At 41.8% G+C, this 17047-nt stretch overlaps 2 protein-coding genes across 7 annotated transcripts in view; both read right to left on the bottom strand.

The window, feature by feature from the left end:
- Nucleotides 1-14: 14 nt before the first annotated feature.
- On the bottom strand, nucleotides 15-14562 carry LOC311259462 (protein NLRC3-like). Of its 3 annotated transcripts, XM_084356622.1 has the most exons (11): nucleotides 14304-14561; nucleotides 13551-13727; nucleotides 10048-10152; nucleotides 9621-9725; nucleotides 8618-8696; nucleotides 8281-8509; nucleotides 6381-8184; nucleotides 6082-6255; nucleotides 3862-4035; nucleotides 2637-2683; nucleotides 16-2531 (listed from the first exon to the last, which is right to left on the bottom strand). In XM_084356622.1, the coding sequence occupies exons 2-11, from the start codon at nucleotides 13715-13717 to the stop codon at nucleotides 1987-1989; spliced, it is 3429 nt and encodes a 1142-aa protein (XP_084212748.1). In that variant the 5' UTR covers nucleotides 13718-13727; nucleotides 14304-14561; the 3' UTR covers nucleotides 16-1986. The 3 variants fall into 3 exon arrangements, with proteins under 3 accessions (XP_084212749.1, XP_084212748.1, XP_084212750.1); XM_084356623.1 differs by lacking the exon at nucleotides 10048-10152 and having other exon boundaries at nucleotides 15-2531; nucleotides 14304-14562; XM_084356624.1 differs by lacking the exon at nucleotides 13551-13727.
- A 126-nt stretch (nucleotides 14563-14688) lies between these two features.
- LOC311259461 (protein NLRC3-like) overlaps nucleotides 14689-17047 on the bottom strand; it is a 33898-nt gene continuing 31539 nt past the window's right edge. For all 4 annotated transcript variants that reach the window (XM_084356619.1, XM_084356617.1, XM_084356620.1 and 1 more), the window contains one exon: nucleotides 14689-16948. In XM_084356619.1, the coding sequence (XP_084212745.1) occupies nucleotides 16347-16948 (602 nt within the window). In that variant the 3' untranslated portion in view covers nucleotides 14689-16346. The remainder of the gene's footprint in view (nucleotides 16949-17047) is intronic.

Raw genomic sequence — 17047 nt, 5'->3', positions numbered from 1 at the left:
ATGTTTTTAGTGTTCAGAAGTTTTTGTTAACATTGTGTTGTTGCTGCCCGTCTGATGGCTAAACATCTTTTATTGGGGGGGTTTAAATAACACGCAGGCAGACAAAGGATTAAAGTCTGATATATAATGAGATGGGAATAAATATTTTTAATTGTAGGCTTAGAAACACAATAGACCTGTAATGTAGCCAATAATGACATGACAAGACAACACGTGTAACACATTACTGTAGTAATACATTACTGAAATATTATCAGTAACGCATCGCATCAGCCCAAACACTAGAACAGAACCCAAAATCTATCCTGTAGCGCCACCTTCAGGACAAACTTTATACTTGTAACTCCATGTTACTTCCTTATGCGTCCAGTGCACGAGTCTTTGGTTGTGCCGAGTAGCAGTCAAAATAGCATAATTTAAGTGAGGTTCCTAGTAGGGATGCACCGATTGTCATTTTTTGGGCCAATTCTGATTGGCAATCAACTTTTCAGTAATGTAATGTCTGTTAAAAGAAATGTAACAGGTGAACAGACAAATTCTTCAAGTCTAACTTAAGGTGCAATATCAAAATATTATGCTTCCCAGTGTGGGACATTCACACACTACTAAATGCACTGTAATCACTATAAGATAGACCTTTTATAAATTATGGTGTGGGAAATTCACACACATCTTAAAAGTGCAGTGTTATGGAACAACCATTTTCTTCAGTTCACATCCAATATCCAACTAAAGATACAAAAACAATTGTCATGATACATTTGAACATGCTGCCATGGAACATAATTTCCATATTTGGAAAACTAAACTAACAGTAATGTGTGACATTTTTTGAACAGAAAAAGAAACTATATAAATTATGGTTCATTCGTCATTCATTTATTAATTCGTCAATAAAATAGGCTTAATAAATACATAAATAAAAGTATAAATAAATAAAAAAAACAACCTGGGGTCAAGAACTGTTGCCAATTTGTAAAGGGGCTCCTTCTCGATGTCACTAAACCTTCTCCGTATTGCCTCCAACAAGGTGGCTTTTGTAGTGCCCACTTCGAAGTCTGTAGCAGCTCTTTTCTCCAAAAACAGTTTCAGCACGGGGATGGCTGGAATGACGTCTGCAGCTGTGCTGTCAATGAACTTATTTCCTTTGTAAGTTCTTCGAAAGGAGCGAGGAGAGTGATCACGTTCTCAATTAACCCTCACTGGTGCGTAGTGAGAGTGACAGGTAGCTCATGCTCCGTAGCGAAAGCCCCTAGCGCAGGTCTCTGCTCAATCAGTGTTTCCAGCATAGAGAAAGTGCTGTTCCATCTTGTGGTGACATCTTGCCCAAAAATGCCCAATCATTTTCCTCGCAGTTTTCATCGTGTCAATGATGCTTCGTTGGGACAGCAGACCCTCGTTCACTGCCAACTGTAATGTGTGCGCCATGCAAGGCAAACTTGCCAAGCTGACTCGTCTCAGTGCTAGCTGTAGCTTGCCGTTTACCTTTAGCCCCTGAGTGTTGGCCTTTGCTAGATTCGTCAAACTTTGCAAACTCTGCCGGGTGATGTTGTTTTAAGCGTCGGATGAGATTGGTTGGTTAAGACCGGCATAAAATCAGCATATCTCTGACTGATCGGCCGGTCGCCGGTCATGGCCAATCACGTGAAAATTGGCCAATTCCGGTCACCGGCCAATCAATCGGTGCGTCCCTAGTTCCTAGGGAACCAATCCAAAGGCTGATGGTGTTCTTATTCTTTGGGTACTACATTGTGAAATTACTTCATAACAATAAGTTAAAGCAAAAATATCTGTTGTCAGTTAAGTTACCACAGAGACCAAATACACCTCCTTTCAGCTGTTCACAATAATATTTTAAAAATGGCGCTCCAATAAAACAGAAAGGACAGAGAGACGTTGACTCTAGCCCCTATCCCTTCTGTATCTAATCCTCCATCTACTATCTGGTCAGCAGTGACTTTCTCTAACAGGAGGATACTCTTCCTTCTACAGAGAACACAGAGATACTGAGGAACCAGACCTGTCAGAATAGAACCTGAACCCAGGATGAAGAGCTTCAGTGAATGTGGTGTTGAAGGTGTGGAGGTGGATCAGTGTGTCAGAGGAGACTCTGTAGTAGGACAGAGTGCCACCAGGACAGTCCAAATACACTGCTACTCTGTCAGAGGAGGAGGAGAAGGAGGAGGTGGTGATGGATGTGCCGTTGTTATTGTGCCAGACGTAGTAACGACCGTTAGAGCAGGTCAGACTCCAGGACTGATCGTTCCTTCCAAACACACATTCATCACTTTTTCCTTTCCTTCTGATTCCCCTGTAAGTGACAGATACATAAACCTCTCCACTCCACTCCACCTCCCAGTAACAGCGACCAGTCAGACCCTTGCTGCTCAGCACCTGAGGAAAGTAGTCAAATCTGTCTGGATGATCGTTATATGGTTGATCCTCCGCCATATGCTTCACCTTCCTGTTGTTGTCAGACAGTGAGATCCTTCTGTGTACCGTGTTTGTGTCGAGTGTGAGCTCACAGGAATCTGAGAGAAAAAGACATAATATACTTGCTGTATTAATCTATTTTTAGTTTGATGATGAGTATTGACATCATCAACATACTTTTCATTGATCAATTCAACACTTACACTTCTTCAGAGCTGGTCTCAGCCACTGGACTCCGCTGGGCTCCACCCTGAAATGAGGACAGTGGTCAGGCTAGCAAACCCTCTTTCAGCACAGAAAATGATCTTATTGGCTTATTCATGAAAATAATGAATTGTCAGTATTATATGACAATCATAATTTTTCAGATTTAATTTATTCTACCAGTCAGTCAATCAGTCCATCAATCAATCTATTTGTCCACTTGGGGGCAGTGAAACAAGCTGTTGATTCTTTATTGAGCTCATGTGGCTGACTGTCACCTGTAGTAACTGTGTTAAATCGGCTCCTATCAGCGAGGGAACTCTCAGTGGTCAATGCAAAGCAAACCAAAATGAGGTAAACCATCTCATCTCATCTCATTTTCTTTCCGCTATTTCCCTATTGGGGTCGCGGGGTGTTGCCGCTTTTATCGCCCCTTTCGGGGGGTTGCAGGGCTACTGGGGCCAAATCCAGCTCTCACAGGGCGAAGGCCAGGGTACACCCCTGGATGAGACGCCAGTTCATCCAGGGCCCTCTGATGGCAGAGGCTGCCTTGCAGCTTGCAGGGTGCCAACTGCACATCAGGAGCAGTATAGGGGTTCAGCATCTTGCTCAAGGATGCTTCGGCATGTAGCTCAGTTCCGCCCAGGGGAGCCGGGGTTCGAACCAGCAATCTTCTGGTGGCTGGTCACCTGCTCTACCCACTGAGCTACAGCCGCCCAGTAAGGTAAACCAAATTTCCTTTAAAAAAAAAAAAGGCAAAAAAAGTTCCAATGGGATGATTGATCCAGACGAAACAGTCATAGTTACTTTTTTTTTTTAATTGTTTGTTTCTTTGTCTTCTCACAGTAATTTGTGGACTAAAGCACAACACGCACAGCTGGCATATGGCATAAGACACACATCAAAACATTCCACACTATCATTTGATATGAGCCCGTAAAGCTGCATGTTTACAGTGTTGACGCATGTCAACCCACTATGATGCCCAGGAATGCCTCAGGATACACACTGTCCTATTCTTAAAACAAGAAAATGATCCAATTCTATCACCTTCCCTTCCTGTTTTGGTTCATCCTGGCTACAGCTCCCTTAATACTTCTTTCTGTATTAATTGTCTGATGTGGGACACTAACAGTTTGATTGGTCAGTGTTTCCGTGGTCGTTCAGCTTTGGTTGTTTAAGATCAGTATGGTGTAAAAGGATCAGACTGAGGCCTCTGCATACCTGAGAGTGTCCAGTCTCCAGAGTAGATCCTCTAGTCCGGCAGACAGCATCTTAACTGCTGAGTCTCCTGGATGATTGTAGCTCAGGTCCAGCTCTCTCAGATGGGAGGGGTTGGAGCTCAGCGCTGAGACCAGAGAAGCACAGCCCTCCTCTGTGATCACACAGCCTGACAGCCTGCAAACACACAAAACAACACACATGACATAATCTGAGGGTGAGGGGTGGAGGGTTGCTGCTGTACTGAATACCAGTGGAGGAACATCAAACCTCAAACATCAAAACACATCACAGAGGTAAATGACACACATTTACTTCCACCAGTATTTTTGCCCTGATGTAAACACATCTCTAACTCTCTCACTATGTTATAATGATCGGCCAGTGTGTGAGGTTGCTAAAAACGAGGGAGGAATGAAGGCAGTTTACCACATAACCACTGGGTTGCAGTCCTACCACTGTTGGAAAAAACAATCTGTAATCTTCCTGCTCCAACGTGACATGACACCTGAATACAGGTTTCCAAGATAGTCTGCCAGACATTTCAATGGAACCTGCTCAATGGGCATGTACATGAGGTGACTGACTCCCTGCTGGAGTGGGTTTCAAGGTCTACCATGGTATCATAATCAACGTTTATCGTACAGTGTACCCTTCTATTTTCATTCCTTTCCTTTCATACCATGACACAGTGAGACCGTGACATTTTCTGAGTTATCTTACTGTGAAAATCTCATACTGCTCCATGCTACTCCCTGCAAACATCAGCAGCAAAAAAAAGGCCTGTCTGGAAAGGCATGCCCTCCTGAGACCTGACCAGACCTGAGAGGTGAGCTCGCCAGTTGGCGTCTAGTGGCAGGCCTTGAACTGTTGGGCTCGGCTGACCCAAAAAAACTAAATGGAACTGTTACCAGGTGGGCCCACCACCCGCAGTGATAGGTATTGGGATCGTGAGATATGTAAAGCAGCTGGAAGACAGGGGCCTAGCCATGCATTAATTTACCCAACAGGGAATCTGTAACGGTAGATCTGATCTTATTGCAGACTAGTACTAGGGACATGGAATGGCACCTCTAGCAGATGAGGATGCTGATGTGGTGCAGGAGGTGTAGTGGTACCAACTAGATACAATATAGTTGGGTTCACCTCTACTGGTTCTGGAACTAAACTCCTTTAGAGCAGCTAGACTCCTGAGTTGTCCAGGGTGAGAAGCGCTGTGCGAGTGTGAGGCAAGATGGTTGCGTCCGTTTACTACAAGTGTCTCAGGGGAGGGTGTTCACTGTTGCGTGTGCTTATGCACAGAACAGCTGCTCAGAATACGGCCTTCTTGGAATATCTGTGGGCATCCTGGAAACTATCATGTCTAGTCATTCTATAGTTTCTACTGGAAACTTCACTTCACTCTGTCAAGGCGGCTGGAAGGAGTTATGGTCAGAAATTCATTGGTGCCTGTTATGGCGACAACCTAAGAAACAGCTGATGGACACTAGCAGTGAAGGAAGCTGTCAAGCTGAAGAAGGATGCATTTCGGCCAGGTATCTACTGAAGCAGCAGACAGGTATGTCGAGGCCAGAAGGGCTGCAGCTTTGGCAGGCACAGAAGTCAAAACTAACTGTTCTACTGGCAAACTTCAACACTCACTTGGGCAACAATAGAGAAATGGAGGGGGTGATTGAGGTACCAATGGTGTGTTGTTATTGACTTCTGTGCTAGTTACACTCGGGTAAAGAGAAGGGCACATGGCAGGGGAGGCAGCTGGACAGACCTGGTAAACCTTAAGGTGCAGAGAGGGTGAACTTTGAATGTCTTGTGTGAGTTTGACCATCCTGTCTACATGTTTTTGAGGGCTTGGAGAAGGCTCATGACTGGAATCCTGTGGGGTGCACTGCGGGAATATGGGGTATCATGGCTATTGCTACGAGCCATCCAATTCTAGTATAACCAAAGTGAGAGCTCTGTCCATATACTCAGCACAAAATCAGACACATTTTTCAGTAAGTGTTGAACTCTATCAATCCACACTGGTTGTGACACAGACAAAATATAAATTGTTTGAAAGCTTTTTTTTCATGTGTATGAAAACATCCTGCAATTCCTCTCTGGAAATCAAATTCCAATAGCAGCAGCCAGTTATATTTGTGGAAAGTAATTCACAGAGTAAAGACCTAACTTATCTGAGGAATTTCATGTAAAGGGAAACTGAACAGGTTGATGAATCCTGACCTGAGAGTTTCCAGAGTACAGTGTTGACTCTTCAGTCCCAGAGACAGCAGCTTGACTCCTGAATCGTGCAGGTTGTTGTTACTCAGGTCCAACTCTCTCAGACTACAGGACTGGGAGCTCAGAACTGAGGACAGAGCTTTACAGCTTCTCTCTGAGAGGTTACAGCCACTCAGTCTGAGGACACAGTAAAAATAAAAAATAAAAAAGGAAACCAAAGTAGTAAGGTATTTTCTTTTCTGTTGAAAATATGGCAGGCAATTTAAAATGTGACAAACAAATCAAATTATCTCTGTACTTACAGAGCTTTGTTAGAGGCTTTGACCACTGGCAGCAGCCTCAGAAGAGCCTCCTCTGAAGCAGAGTATTTCTTCAGGTCAAACACATCTAGATCTTTTTCTGAACACAGTAAGATGAAAACCAGAGCTGACCACTGTGCAGGAGAGAGGTTATCTGTGGAGAGACTTCCTGACTTGAGATACCGTTGGATCTCTTCCACTAGAGAACGATCCTTAAGCTCATTCAGACAGTAAAATAAATTGATGCTTTTCTCTGGAGATGGACTCTCATTGATCTTCTTCTTAATGTACTGGGTTGTTTCCTGATTGGCCTGAGAGCTACCTTCTGCCTGTGGCAGCAGACCTCGTAGGAGGGTCTGATTGGTCTGCAGTGACAGGCCCAGGAGGAAGCGGAGGAACAAGTCCAAGTGTCCATTTGGACTCTGTAAGGCCTTGTCCACAGCACTCTGGTAGAAGAGCATCTCTGGAGATACATCTCTTCTTGTCTCAGAGCTCTGTGAGGTTGATTGTTCTTCTGACATCAGGTTGACACCAGAGTTGATGAATGTCAGATGGACATGAAGAGCAGCCAGAAACTCCTGAACGGTCAGATGAACAAAGCAGTACACCTTGTCCTGGTACAGGCCTCTCTCCTCTTTAAAGATCTCAGTGAACACTCCTGAGTCTGAGGCTGCTCTGATTTCGATGCCACACTCTATCAGGTCTGATTCATAGAAGATCAAGTTGCCTTTCTGCAGCTGCTCAAAAGCAAGTTTTCCCAGAGACTTGATCATCTCCCTGCTCTCTAGAGTCCAGTGTGCATCCGTCTCAGTTCCTCCATTGTACTTAATGTTCTTCTGTTTGGACTGAACCACCAGGAAGTGAATGTACATCTCAGTCAGCGTCTTGGGAAGCTCTCCTCCCTCTTTGTTTTTCAACACATCCTCCAGAACTGTGGCAGTGATCCAGCAGAAGACTGGGATGTGGCACATGATGTCAAGGCTTCGTGATGTCTTGATGTGGGAGATGATTCTGCTGGCCTGCTTCTTGTCTCTGGATTTCTTCCTGAAGTACTCCTCCTTCTGTGGGTCAGTGAACCCTCTGACCTCTGTCACCCTGTCAACACATTGAGGAGGGATCTGATTGGCTGCAGCGGGTCGTGTGGTTATCCAGAGGTGAGCAGAGGGAAGCAGTTTCCCTTTGATGAGGTTTGTCAGCAGAACATCCACTGAGGTGGATTTTGTAACATCAGTCAGGATCTCAGTGTTGTGGAAGTCCAGAGGAAGTCGACACTCATCCAGACCGTCAAAGATGAACACAACTTGGAAGTCTTTGAACTCACAGATTTCTGCTTCTTTGGCTTCAGGAAAGAAGTAATGGACAAGTTCCACCAAGCTGTATCTTTTATCTTTCAGCACATTCAGCTCTCGGAAAGTTAATGGGAATGTGAACTGTATGTTTTTGTTGGCTTTGTCTTCAGCCCAGTCCAGAGTGAACTTCTGTGTTAAGACTGTTTTCCCAATGCCAGCCACCCCCTTTGTCATCACTGTTCTGATTGGTTCATCTCTTCCAGGTAAAGGTTTAAAGATGTCTTCATGTCTGATTGGTGTTTCTGGTCTGTCTGGTTTCCTGGATGCTGTTTCAATCTGTCTGACCTCATGTTCATCATTGACCTCTCCAGTCCCTCCCTCTGTGATGTAGAGCTCTGTGTAGATCTGATTCAGAGAGGTTGGGTTTCCTGCTTTAGCGATCCCCTCAAACACACACTGGAACTTGTTCTTCAGGTTGGATTTAAGTTTATGCTGGAAAGAAACTGGAACTTTATAACCTGAATGAACACATAAGGAAATATTTAACATTTCACTTCCTCAAAGAATGAGCACAATAATATCAGCGTGTTAGCTCTTTAAAGAAATCTTCTTACTTCTCTCCAGATTGTCAGCCAACTCCTGCTGCTTCATTCTCCTCAGGAAGTTCAGAGTGATCTTCCGAAATGCCTCTTTACTGCTTCTCCTCTGATCTTCCTCCTCACCATCCACCATCTCCTCATCCTCCCTCTGACTCTCTGAGCATTCTGGGTAACCTAGACTCAGAACCTTCTTGATCGTCTTCAGTTCATTCCTCACAAAAGTTACAATGTTCTCCTCCAGAAGCTGGAAAAGTTTATATGAATGACACAATCAAACTTAAACCATGGAGCCAAACATCAGATCCATGTTGAACATAATAGATTAAAAAGTAATTGTTGTACATGTACAGACCGTAAATATGGGGTCCAGGGGTGTTTGAAGCTGCTGGACAAATGGACCAATGGGAACATCTGAGCTCTCCTGATCAACTCTACGGAGGAATCGTTTGGAATTAACTCACATTATGTCTACTCACACAAACACAAGGTAGAGGTCCATGAAGTGATATTTGGATGTGAAGAGTGAATGAGATGACTCCCTGTTGTGGCTTTCACTGAGCTGGGTTAGGGTTAGTTTGGTTTATTTCAAACAGCTCTCATCAACATCTCCATATAGCTCTCCCTCCATTCCTGAAAACAGCTGAGGTGCCCTGGAGCAAGGCACACAGAACGTCTCAGACCTAACTTCCAGCTCCTTGACACCTCAGGTCCTCTTATTCCTGGGTCCGACAAGTTGTCTCACTCCTGGGTCATACAGTCCTCTTACTCCTGGACCAATAGGGTCCACTCTCTCCTAGATCTTTCATGTTGTCATACTCCAGGGCTCGTGGGGTGATCCTTTGACCCATCTAGTAGTTCTTTTACTCCTGGGCCCGTCCAGTCGTCTTACTTCTGGACCTGCCCACTGCATTTAAGACAAACCACCTGGTCCTCCTAGATACACATAAACGATTGGGTATTGCCAGAACTGTCATAGTTTTTCTCAGGTACGGCTCTTTTCTCTTCTGGTCCCACAGTGGTGGAATGAACTACATAGTTCAGGACGGCAGAGACACTGCACACATTCTACCACACATTTAAAACCACCTTTTCAAACTACACCTCGATAGCCTCTCCCATGATAGCATTTCAAAAACAAACTGCAGCACCGAACACACCGAGTTATCAGTTATGTCTGATCAACCTTGAAATTCAGACCTTCAAACTAAACCTCTTGGTTCAGATTTCATCGTCTCACCTGTATCTGTAATAACATGTCCACATCAACATGGAACCTTTCATTTTTTTACACAGATGGCTGTTTTGTGGTCTGAATGACCACTGAGAGTCATTTTCAGTTTGAAATCAATCCTGACCTTTGATCATCAGGGTGGCATCCATCTTTGAGGTTTATAGGACGATCCATAGACCAGTCACTCTTCACGGACACACAGCTGGGTTCAGGTTTTTCCTCCTTCTCACTGATAGAAACACAAGACAAAATCAGGATATATTCTGAACTGTAGCCTGAACACACACTAACTCTAACACTAAAGCAAATCATTTTAATCCTCTGTACAGTAGGGGTCTGATAAATCCTCAAACTCATATTACATAGATTGAACTTCTTCCTTCAGATTTCATCGTCTCACCTGTACCCGGAATAACATGTCCGCATCAAAATGGACCATTGAATTATTTTTTTCTTTTACACACATGGCTGTTATTGGTCTGAATTACCCCTGAGAGTCTGATTAAAACACATAATCTTGTTTTCATTTTCAGTTTGAGATTGATGCTCACCTTTGATCATGAGAGTGGCATCCATCTTTGAGGTTTATAGGACGATCCATAGACCAGTCACTCTTCACGGACACACAACTGGGTTCAGTTATTTCCTGCTTATTCCTGTTAGAAAAACAAGATAAAAATAGGATGGAATTGTAGAATAATATAATCAAAATAATTAATAATCGATAATAACGGCTGTGTGTGTTAAGTAATAATCATGTGTGAAGAAATCATGATAGAGGGATAAAAATGCATGTTATTCCACATCAGCTGATTGAATAGTCACCTAACAGTTGAAGTGCTGTAATGTGAAACCATGAGTGTGAAATTTCAGCAGAGGCTCAGAGGAGGAGACGTGCAGTTGGAGGGAGTTCAGATAAAGGTCAAGGCCATATTCTGCATAGCGCTTACTATCTCAGGTCCTGCAGCAGGCTTTTGCAGCTTTAAACACAGCTGAATTCACTCAAGGGCGGACACCTCATTAGCGAGCGTCAACCATATTCCTCCAAAGAGAGTTTAAAGCATAAAGATCATGCCAAAAGGGAGTGAGTGTCCAACCATGTTTCTCCAGCTTGAGTTCAAAGCATTTCCCAGTGAGAAGAGTCATAATGGAAAACTACTGTGTCAGCAAAATTCAGTGAGGAGTGGAACAAAGAAGAGTGACTGGATGAGTCATGGGGCTCACCGCCCCGTCTTATTAGATATAAGGAAGGAATTCAGTATGCAAAGCCAGATCACTTTTTTACGGGCTTGTGTCTCGTTTGATCTCATGTTCTTATTGCCGGCAATAAAGCATTATCACAATCAGCTTTGAGGACCTGATCTGAACTATTGCCTGAACACACTCAGACCATGTCCTCACTAAAGCAGATTAATGTCTGTCCACACTAGAGTTTATGTATAGTCATCAACCCTCACAGACATGATGGCTTCTTCCAAACAGCAGCAACATTCAGGAACCAACTTCCTGATTTATCAGACTCTGTGTGGAGCAGCTCAGGAATCAGACAACCAAAACACAGTTTATTCTCATGCAGTCGATTGAGTCATTCCTAATGGAGGACTGGCTGTACTGGGCACACTCAGATGTGAGCAAATATATCTGTATGTGAAGAAGAATTTGCGAACACATGTGACATCAGAATTGGATGTCATCTTACCATCATTTATGTTCTGTGACATGTTGGACTACACTTTTCCTCTAAAGTATAAATACATTTTTTTATTATTATTATTATTCTATGAAATGTTTCCAGTGGAGATTTTGACCACTAGTATTGAGCTTTTGAGTAGAAAGTGAGCCTTTCCATACAGTAAATTCCTGTAACAATCCCTATTCACTCTTACTTTGTCCGGGTTCTTTAATGATACATTTCCTGGCTATGTTTTTTCACTGGCTTCGAGCAGTATTTGAAATACCAAGTTTGGTTAAATATTACTGAAATATATTTTGCAATAAAATCATTATTAATCTCAAATATTGATTTTATCTCTGCCACTTCTCTCAGGAGGTAGGGCAGAATAACAGCACTGTCCTAAAAGATGTGAAAGTGATCCAAGTCCAATTTAATTTCTATAAATGTATTACTTGAAGAGTTCTCGCCCCTTAAAGAGACTGATGGTATGTCTGGCTCTGATCCAAACCTCCCCATTTTGCAATATAGTGTGGGTTGCACCGGTTAACAAACTATCTCAGTCATGCTCCTTTATAATAATCCTCCAGACATGGAAGAGACATCCCCACTTTTCCCTTATGTAACAGTAAAGTACTAAATCTGACTCTAGGTTTTTGGCCTTGCCATATAAATCCAGAAATCATTCTTTTCCACTTATTAAACTGCTCAGGAGGTAAATGTATTTCTGTGGAGAATAATGGAAAGGAAAAAGCAACCATGGTATAATGTTCATCTTTATATCTATTCAATTATGCATGATCAGGGGTAATGAAGGCAATCTTTTTAAATCTGCTTTGATTTCCTTTGGGAATAATTTGTGTAAATAAATAGTGGATAAGTATTTTGTTATTTGGACTTTTAAGTACTTATGTCATTTTCCCTTTTGAAACTACATTAAGTGTTGGTGGTCAGTAATCATATGAGATGGTTTCTTTTGTATGTCAGTTTAATTTATAACCTGAACACTGACAAAATTGTTTTACACAAGACTTTAGTGAGACTCGTGTGTGGGTTTGTGAGGGTCAACAAGACATCGTCCACTCACAGACATATCCTACATTCTGTTTCCATGCCATTGTATATCTTATCTGACTGCTCCTGCATGTCGCTCTATATATAGGGTGAAAAGGGCAGGGCTCAAGGGGCACTCTTGGTAGCATTTCCTTTCGAGAGAGTCAAGAATGCCGTTTATTTTAATTCTGACAGTGGGAGGGTGATACAAACATTTCAAACATCTAATCACTGCACTGTTAAAGCCAAAATGTTGCAGTAATAAGTAAAGGTTGCCTTTTTGGCATTTAAAGTACATTATGCAAGTTACGACAGGCCTTTATACACAAAAGAGACAGGGCTTTGAATACATGGAACAGCTGTTTGGAGGAGCTAGCATGAGCTTTAGATGTAGGCCAACTTTAAAGCCATTTATTTATTCTATTTGCTAATAGTAGAGCTTAAACAGGCAAGTATTTTGAGTTACAATGAGGTGAGAAGAAAAACCGCATTGCATATCTAGAAATCCTACAGTGCAAGAATATGGGACTGTATACCAACATGTTACTAAAAGTTCACCACACACTGCAAGAGTCAAAATGGGTTATAATAAGCTGCTTTCACAGTCGACCTATATGGTTGTTTTTCTAACAAGGACAGGCTGACAAAGTTGCATAGTGCACCTTCAAGGCATGGTATTCTCCATGCCAATGTTTGGGCTCTCAGTCCATTCTTATAATACCTTAATTTGATGAATTTTGCATTCATCTCCACTTGACTTTCATACGTTTTGTTAAACTTTTGTTTTATTTTATTCAAATGATTTAATAAGTATAGACCATTTAGTTCCATATTTTTGGTTTCTCTATGATTTAATTCATCCAGTAAATCCTTCATCTGTTTCTGTTTTTCCCTCTGATTGCTGCTTTATCAGCATCCTATGTAGTACTAGCAGAAAGGTCCTCTTTAGTGTAATGATCTAAGTAATCTTTAAAATCCCATTAAATGTATTTTTTTAAATGAGGGCCATTTCTACATGAATGTGTCTGACAGTTAGGCCTTAATGTTTTCTTGAATTTGTAAAGTTTCAACCTTCAACCTACTGGTCCACTTCCTCCACCCTGCCCACTGTGTCTTTCAGTGGAGATCTTGCTTGGCTTCTGGTTAACTACTTCCCCCAGCTCTTCCTTCATATCTCTGGCAAACTTGTCACAAAAGCTTCTTAAATCCAGCTTTGCGTCAGCGTGAACAGCATTAATTATATAACAACTGTGCCTCAATCTTATAACACAGAAAACAACTAACTTTGAGTCAAATTTTTTTTTCTTTTTTGCAGTTTTAAATCCTTACTTCCCACCAGCAGACTGTGTTGAAACAAGCAGAAGCTCCACTGAAGCGTCATTCTTCATGGACACATAGCTGTGTTCAGGTCCAGGAGCATCTGGTGTGCGCTCCTCCTCACACAGTCCTCGTAGTGCTGCACTCTCTGCATCTCTGCTGCTGCTGTTTGCAGCCATTATGTCATCACTTCAGACAATTAACATAAAAAACACAAGATTTATTTACCATTGTAATCTGTCTTGTGTTTGAACCTTCATATGATTAACTCATGAACAGAGATCAGTCAAAAGAAATGCTTGTTTAAAACATTATTCTGGACTAAATCAAACACATTCTGCATCTCAGTGATGCATTCAGCTCAGACACATCTCTCTTCCCTGCAGATTACATGAGAGCATCCTGCACTGCTGCTCCTTGTTATCACATGGAAACTACATGATTCAGGCACTTGCACTTTACTAAACGAGTTAATGTAATACTTCTTGTAGCTACTTTTTACTGCATTTCATTTATGTGACAGTTGTAGTTACTGGTGACGTCACACATTAAAACACGTGACCAGTTGCTAATAATAATAACATTCATTCTTTTAGCTCCAACGAGCCAGAATAATTGACATTTTTTATAATTCGCTCCATCTCCAACAATTACAACATGCTTTACCAACTATAACGAGTATTACATGTTACTGCACCAACAGTAAACATCCACTGATATAAAGTCCTTATCACACATGCACGGCAACGCACCCTGTCGCGTTACCTGTTGTTAAATCTTGAAGCTTTCTGTAATCCAGCTGAGGTGGTTGTTAAGGTCCACAAAGCTGTGAGCGATGACTGGACCCGGACTCAGCGCCTACACGCAGCTTTCACTACACGCTGACATTAAAAATGGAGGAAGCCTCCATGTTTGCTCGGAGTTGACTGAACTAAAGCTGTGGACTTTATGCATGGATGTATTAGATCCATGACTTTATGCGGTTTCTGCACGGACCAGACTAACGGAAGTTAGCGCTGACAGGATGTGCAGAAGGCAGAAAGGCGACGCTGGCAGATGATAGATGGAGAGGAGAGGCGGCGTCACGCTGAACACACCTTTTTTTTTTCAACAAACTTTATTAAGTACAGTACAGTAACAAAATGTCAGGGGAGCCCAAAAACAAAATATAGGCCTAATTAGAATAAGAAAAAAATAAAATAATGAAAATGAGTACAAATTAATAAATAAATGAAATACAATTTAAGTACAGTTTTAAGGTACTTCTATTTACATTTTTTGGTACTTCATTCTTCATACACCAATACATTTGGAGGCAAATATTTTACTTTTTACTCACCACATTAATGCATTAACTTTAGTTACTGGTTACTTTTCGGATTACATGGTGCATCAGAGCCAAGCGACTGCATGTTTGAATTAACTTATTTTATGACAATCAGATTAAAAAAACTCTCATTCCAATGTGAGAAAAATGCTGATTATCCCAACTGATAAATGGCCAGGCCGATAATGGATCGACCCATACTATATGCATACATGTAAATATATGTATCATTTACTTTTACTTGTACAGACACTTTTACCTGTTAGACATTTGTCTCAGTGGCTTGTACTTGTTCCTTTCCAGCAGTGAAAATGGACGACACATTTGAACAAAGTGAGGAATGTGTCACATGTGAATGAGTTACTGATAGTTTGTCACTGATACATCAGAGGTGAAAACAGCAGTTGAATGTCCTGATTTTGAGGATGGAGCTGAGATCTTTAAATAATGAGTGCTACTCACCATGGAGGGTGATCTGACACTCTCTGTTGCCACAAACTGCACAGAACACAGGTTGTTTTCAGTGTTTTTAAATCATACACATATCTACAGCAAGAGAAGATTTTGTCCTGATGTGTGGACTTTTTAAATGTCACATTATGTCAGCTCTGCTTAGTGGTCTGTAGTTGCTTCCTGAATTAAACAGCTGTCTTTGTCTTCGAGAGTGAAAGCAGCTTCACATCTGGACCTTGACCACTGTTTTAAAGATATGTCTCAAATTGTGAATTATGAATGTTTTCAGTGATTTAGATTTACATAGATGATCATGAAAAGACAGAAACAAAACAGCCTGATAAAATCACTTTACCTGTAAATAGACTGGTTTGTTTGTCACATTTTCTGCTGCATTTGTGTATAATCAGCAAAAAAACATTTTTAACAACCTTGAACACATACATAATAATATGTTGTCTGATTATTACTAAAGATTTGTGCTTTTTTTGTTTGTTTGTTTGTTCGTTTGTTTGTTTTTTTGGCCATATTCTCTTATATTCTTTTATTTACCTTATCTATGACCTTTTCCCATCTCCAAATTAACCAGTTTCTTCTTGTGATGAGAATATTTGTACATATTGATCCACTGCTGAGAATGAGGACCAACAAACCCCCGGCTGTACACAGGTATGATCACAAGTAAACTGATTCACAGACGCAGATGCAAACCACTCTACTGTCAACCCTGTAACAATGGATAGAATGTAAACCTTTGTTCCTGAAGAAGTGCATTCATGATTTTATTAAGAAAACAAGAAAATCTTTAATTTGTGTGGTGTTGGTATACAGTATGTGACTGTGCCCAGGTACTAGCAAAGAATCACGTGGCTCAAATGTGACCCTTCCAACAACCCTACAGTGATAAAACAAAACTTAATGGACTGTAAACTCTGGGTGTTATTCCAATGAGAGTATCTTGCAGTGATAACACCAACAGTTTTTCACAATTCGTCAACTGCATTTACAACCACTGAGACATCAGGTCACTAACTAACATCAGTTGTTTGTGATAAAGAGAGTAGAGACACTGAAGAGTCAGACCAGAGGCCAGACCTGAACCCAAACCCAGGATAAAGAGGTTCAGTGAATGTGGTGTTGAAGGTGTGGAGGTGGATCAGTGTGTCAGAGGAGACTCTGTAGAAAGACAGAGTCCCAGCAGGATAGTCCACATACACTGCTACTCTGTTGGAGACAGAGGAAGAGGACGTAGAGGAGGAGGACGATGGGCAGGGGGGGGAGGAGGAGGTGATGGATGTGCCTTTGTTGTTATGCCAGACAGAGTTACGACCGTTAGAGCAGGTCAGACACCAGGACTGATCGTTCCTTCCAAACCAGCAGTCATCACTGTTTCCTCTCCTACTGATTCCTCTGTAAGTCACAGATATATAAACCAGTCCTTTCCACTCAACCTCCCAGTAACAGCGATCAGTTAGACCATTTCTGCTCAGCACCTGAGGCCACTGGTCAAATCTGTCTGGATGATCAGGATATGACTGATCCTCCTCCACATATGTCACCTTCCTGTTGTTGTCAGACAGTGTGACCCTTCTGTTTACTGTGTTTGTGTCGAGTGTGAGTTCACAGGAATCTGATGGAGAGAAAAAGACATAATATACTTGCTGGTATAAATATATATTTTTATTTTATTTTAACGAGTGACGTGACAGATGGTTGAATGTGTGTTGCT

Source organism: Pagrus pagrus (assembly GCF_965226575.1).
Source record: "Pagrus pagrus genome assembly, chromosome: 7".
NCBI lineage: Eukaryota > Metazoa > Chordata > Actinopteri > Spariformes > Sparidae > Pagrus > Pagrus pagrus.
Note: the sequence above shows the minus strand (reverse complement) of the source record. Positions and strands in the feature narration are given on the sequence as shown.

Excerpts from the sequence above, each read along its gene's own strand:
- LOC311259462 (XM_084356622.1), bottom strand. The coding sequence starts at position 13,717 with ATGGCTGCAAACAGCAGCAGCAGAGATGCAGAGAGTGCAGCACTACGA. Across the intron at positions 6,256-6,380 it reads AAAGCCTCTAACAAAGCTCT|ACTGAGTGGCTGTAACCTCT; the intron begins GTAAGTACAGAG and ends CTGTGTCCTCAG. Across the intron at positions 2,532-2,636 it reads GAGACCAGCTCTGAAGAAGT|ATTCCTGTGAGCTCACACTC; the intron begins GTAAGTGTTGAA and ends TTTTTCTCTCAG.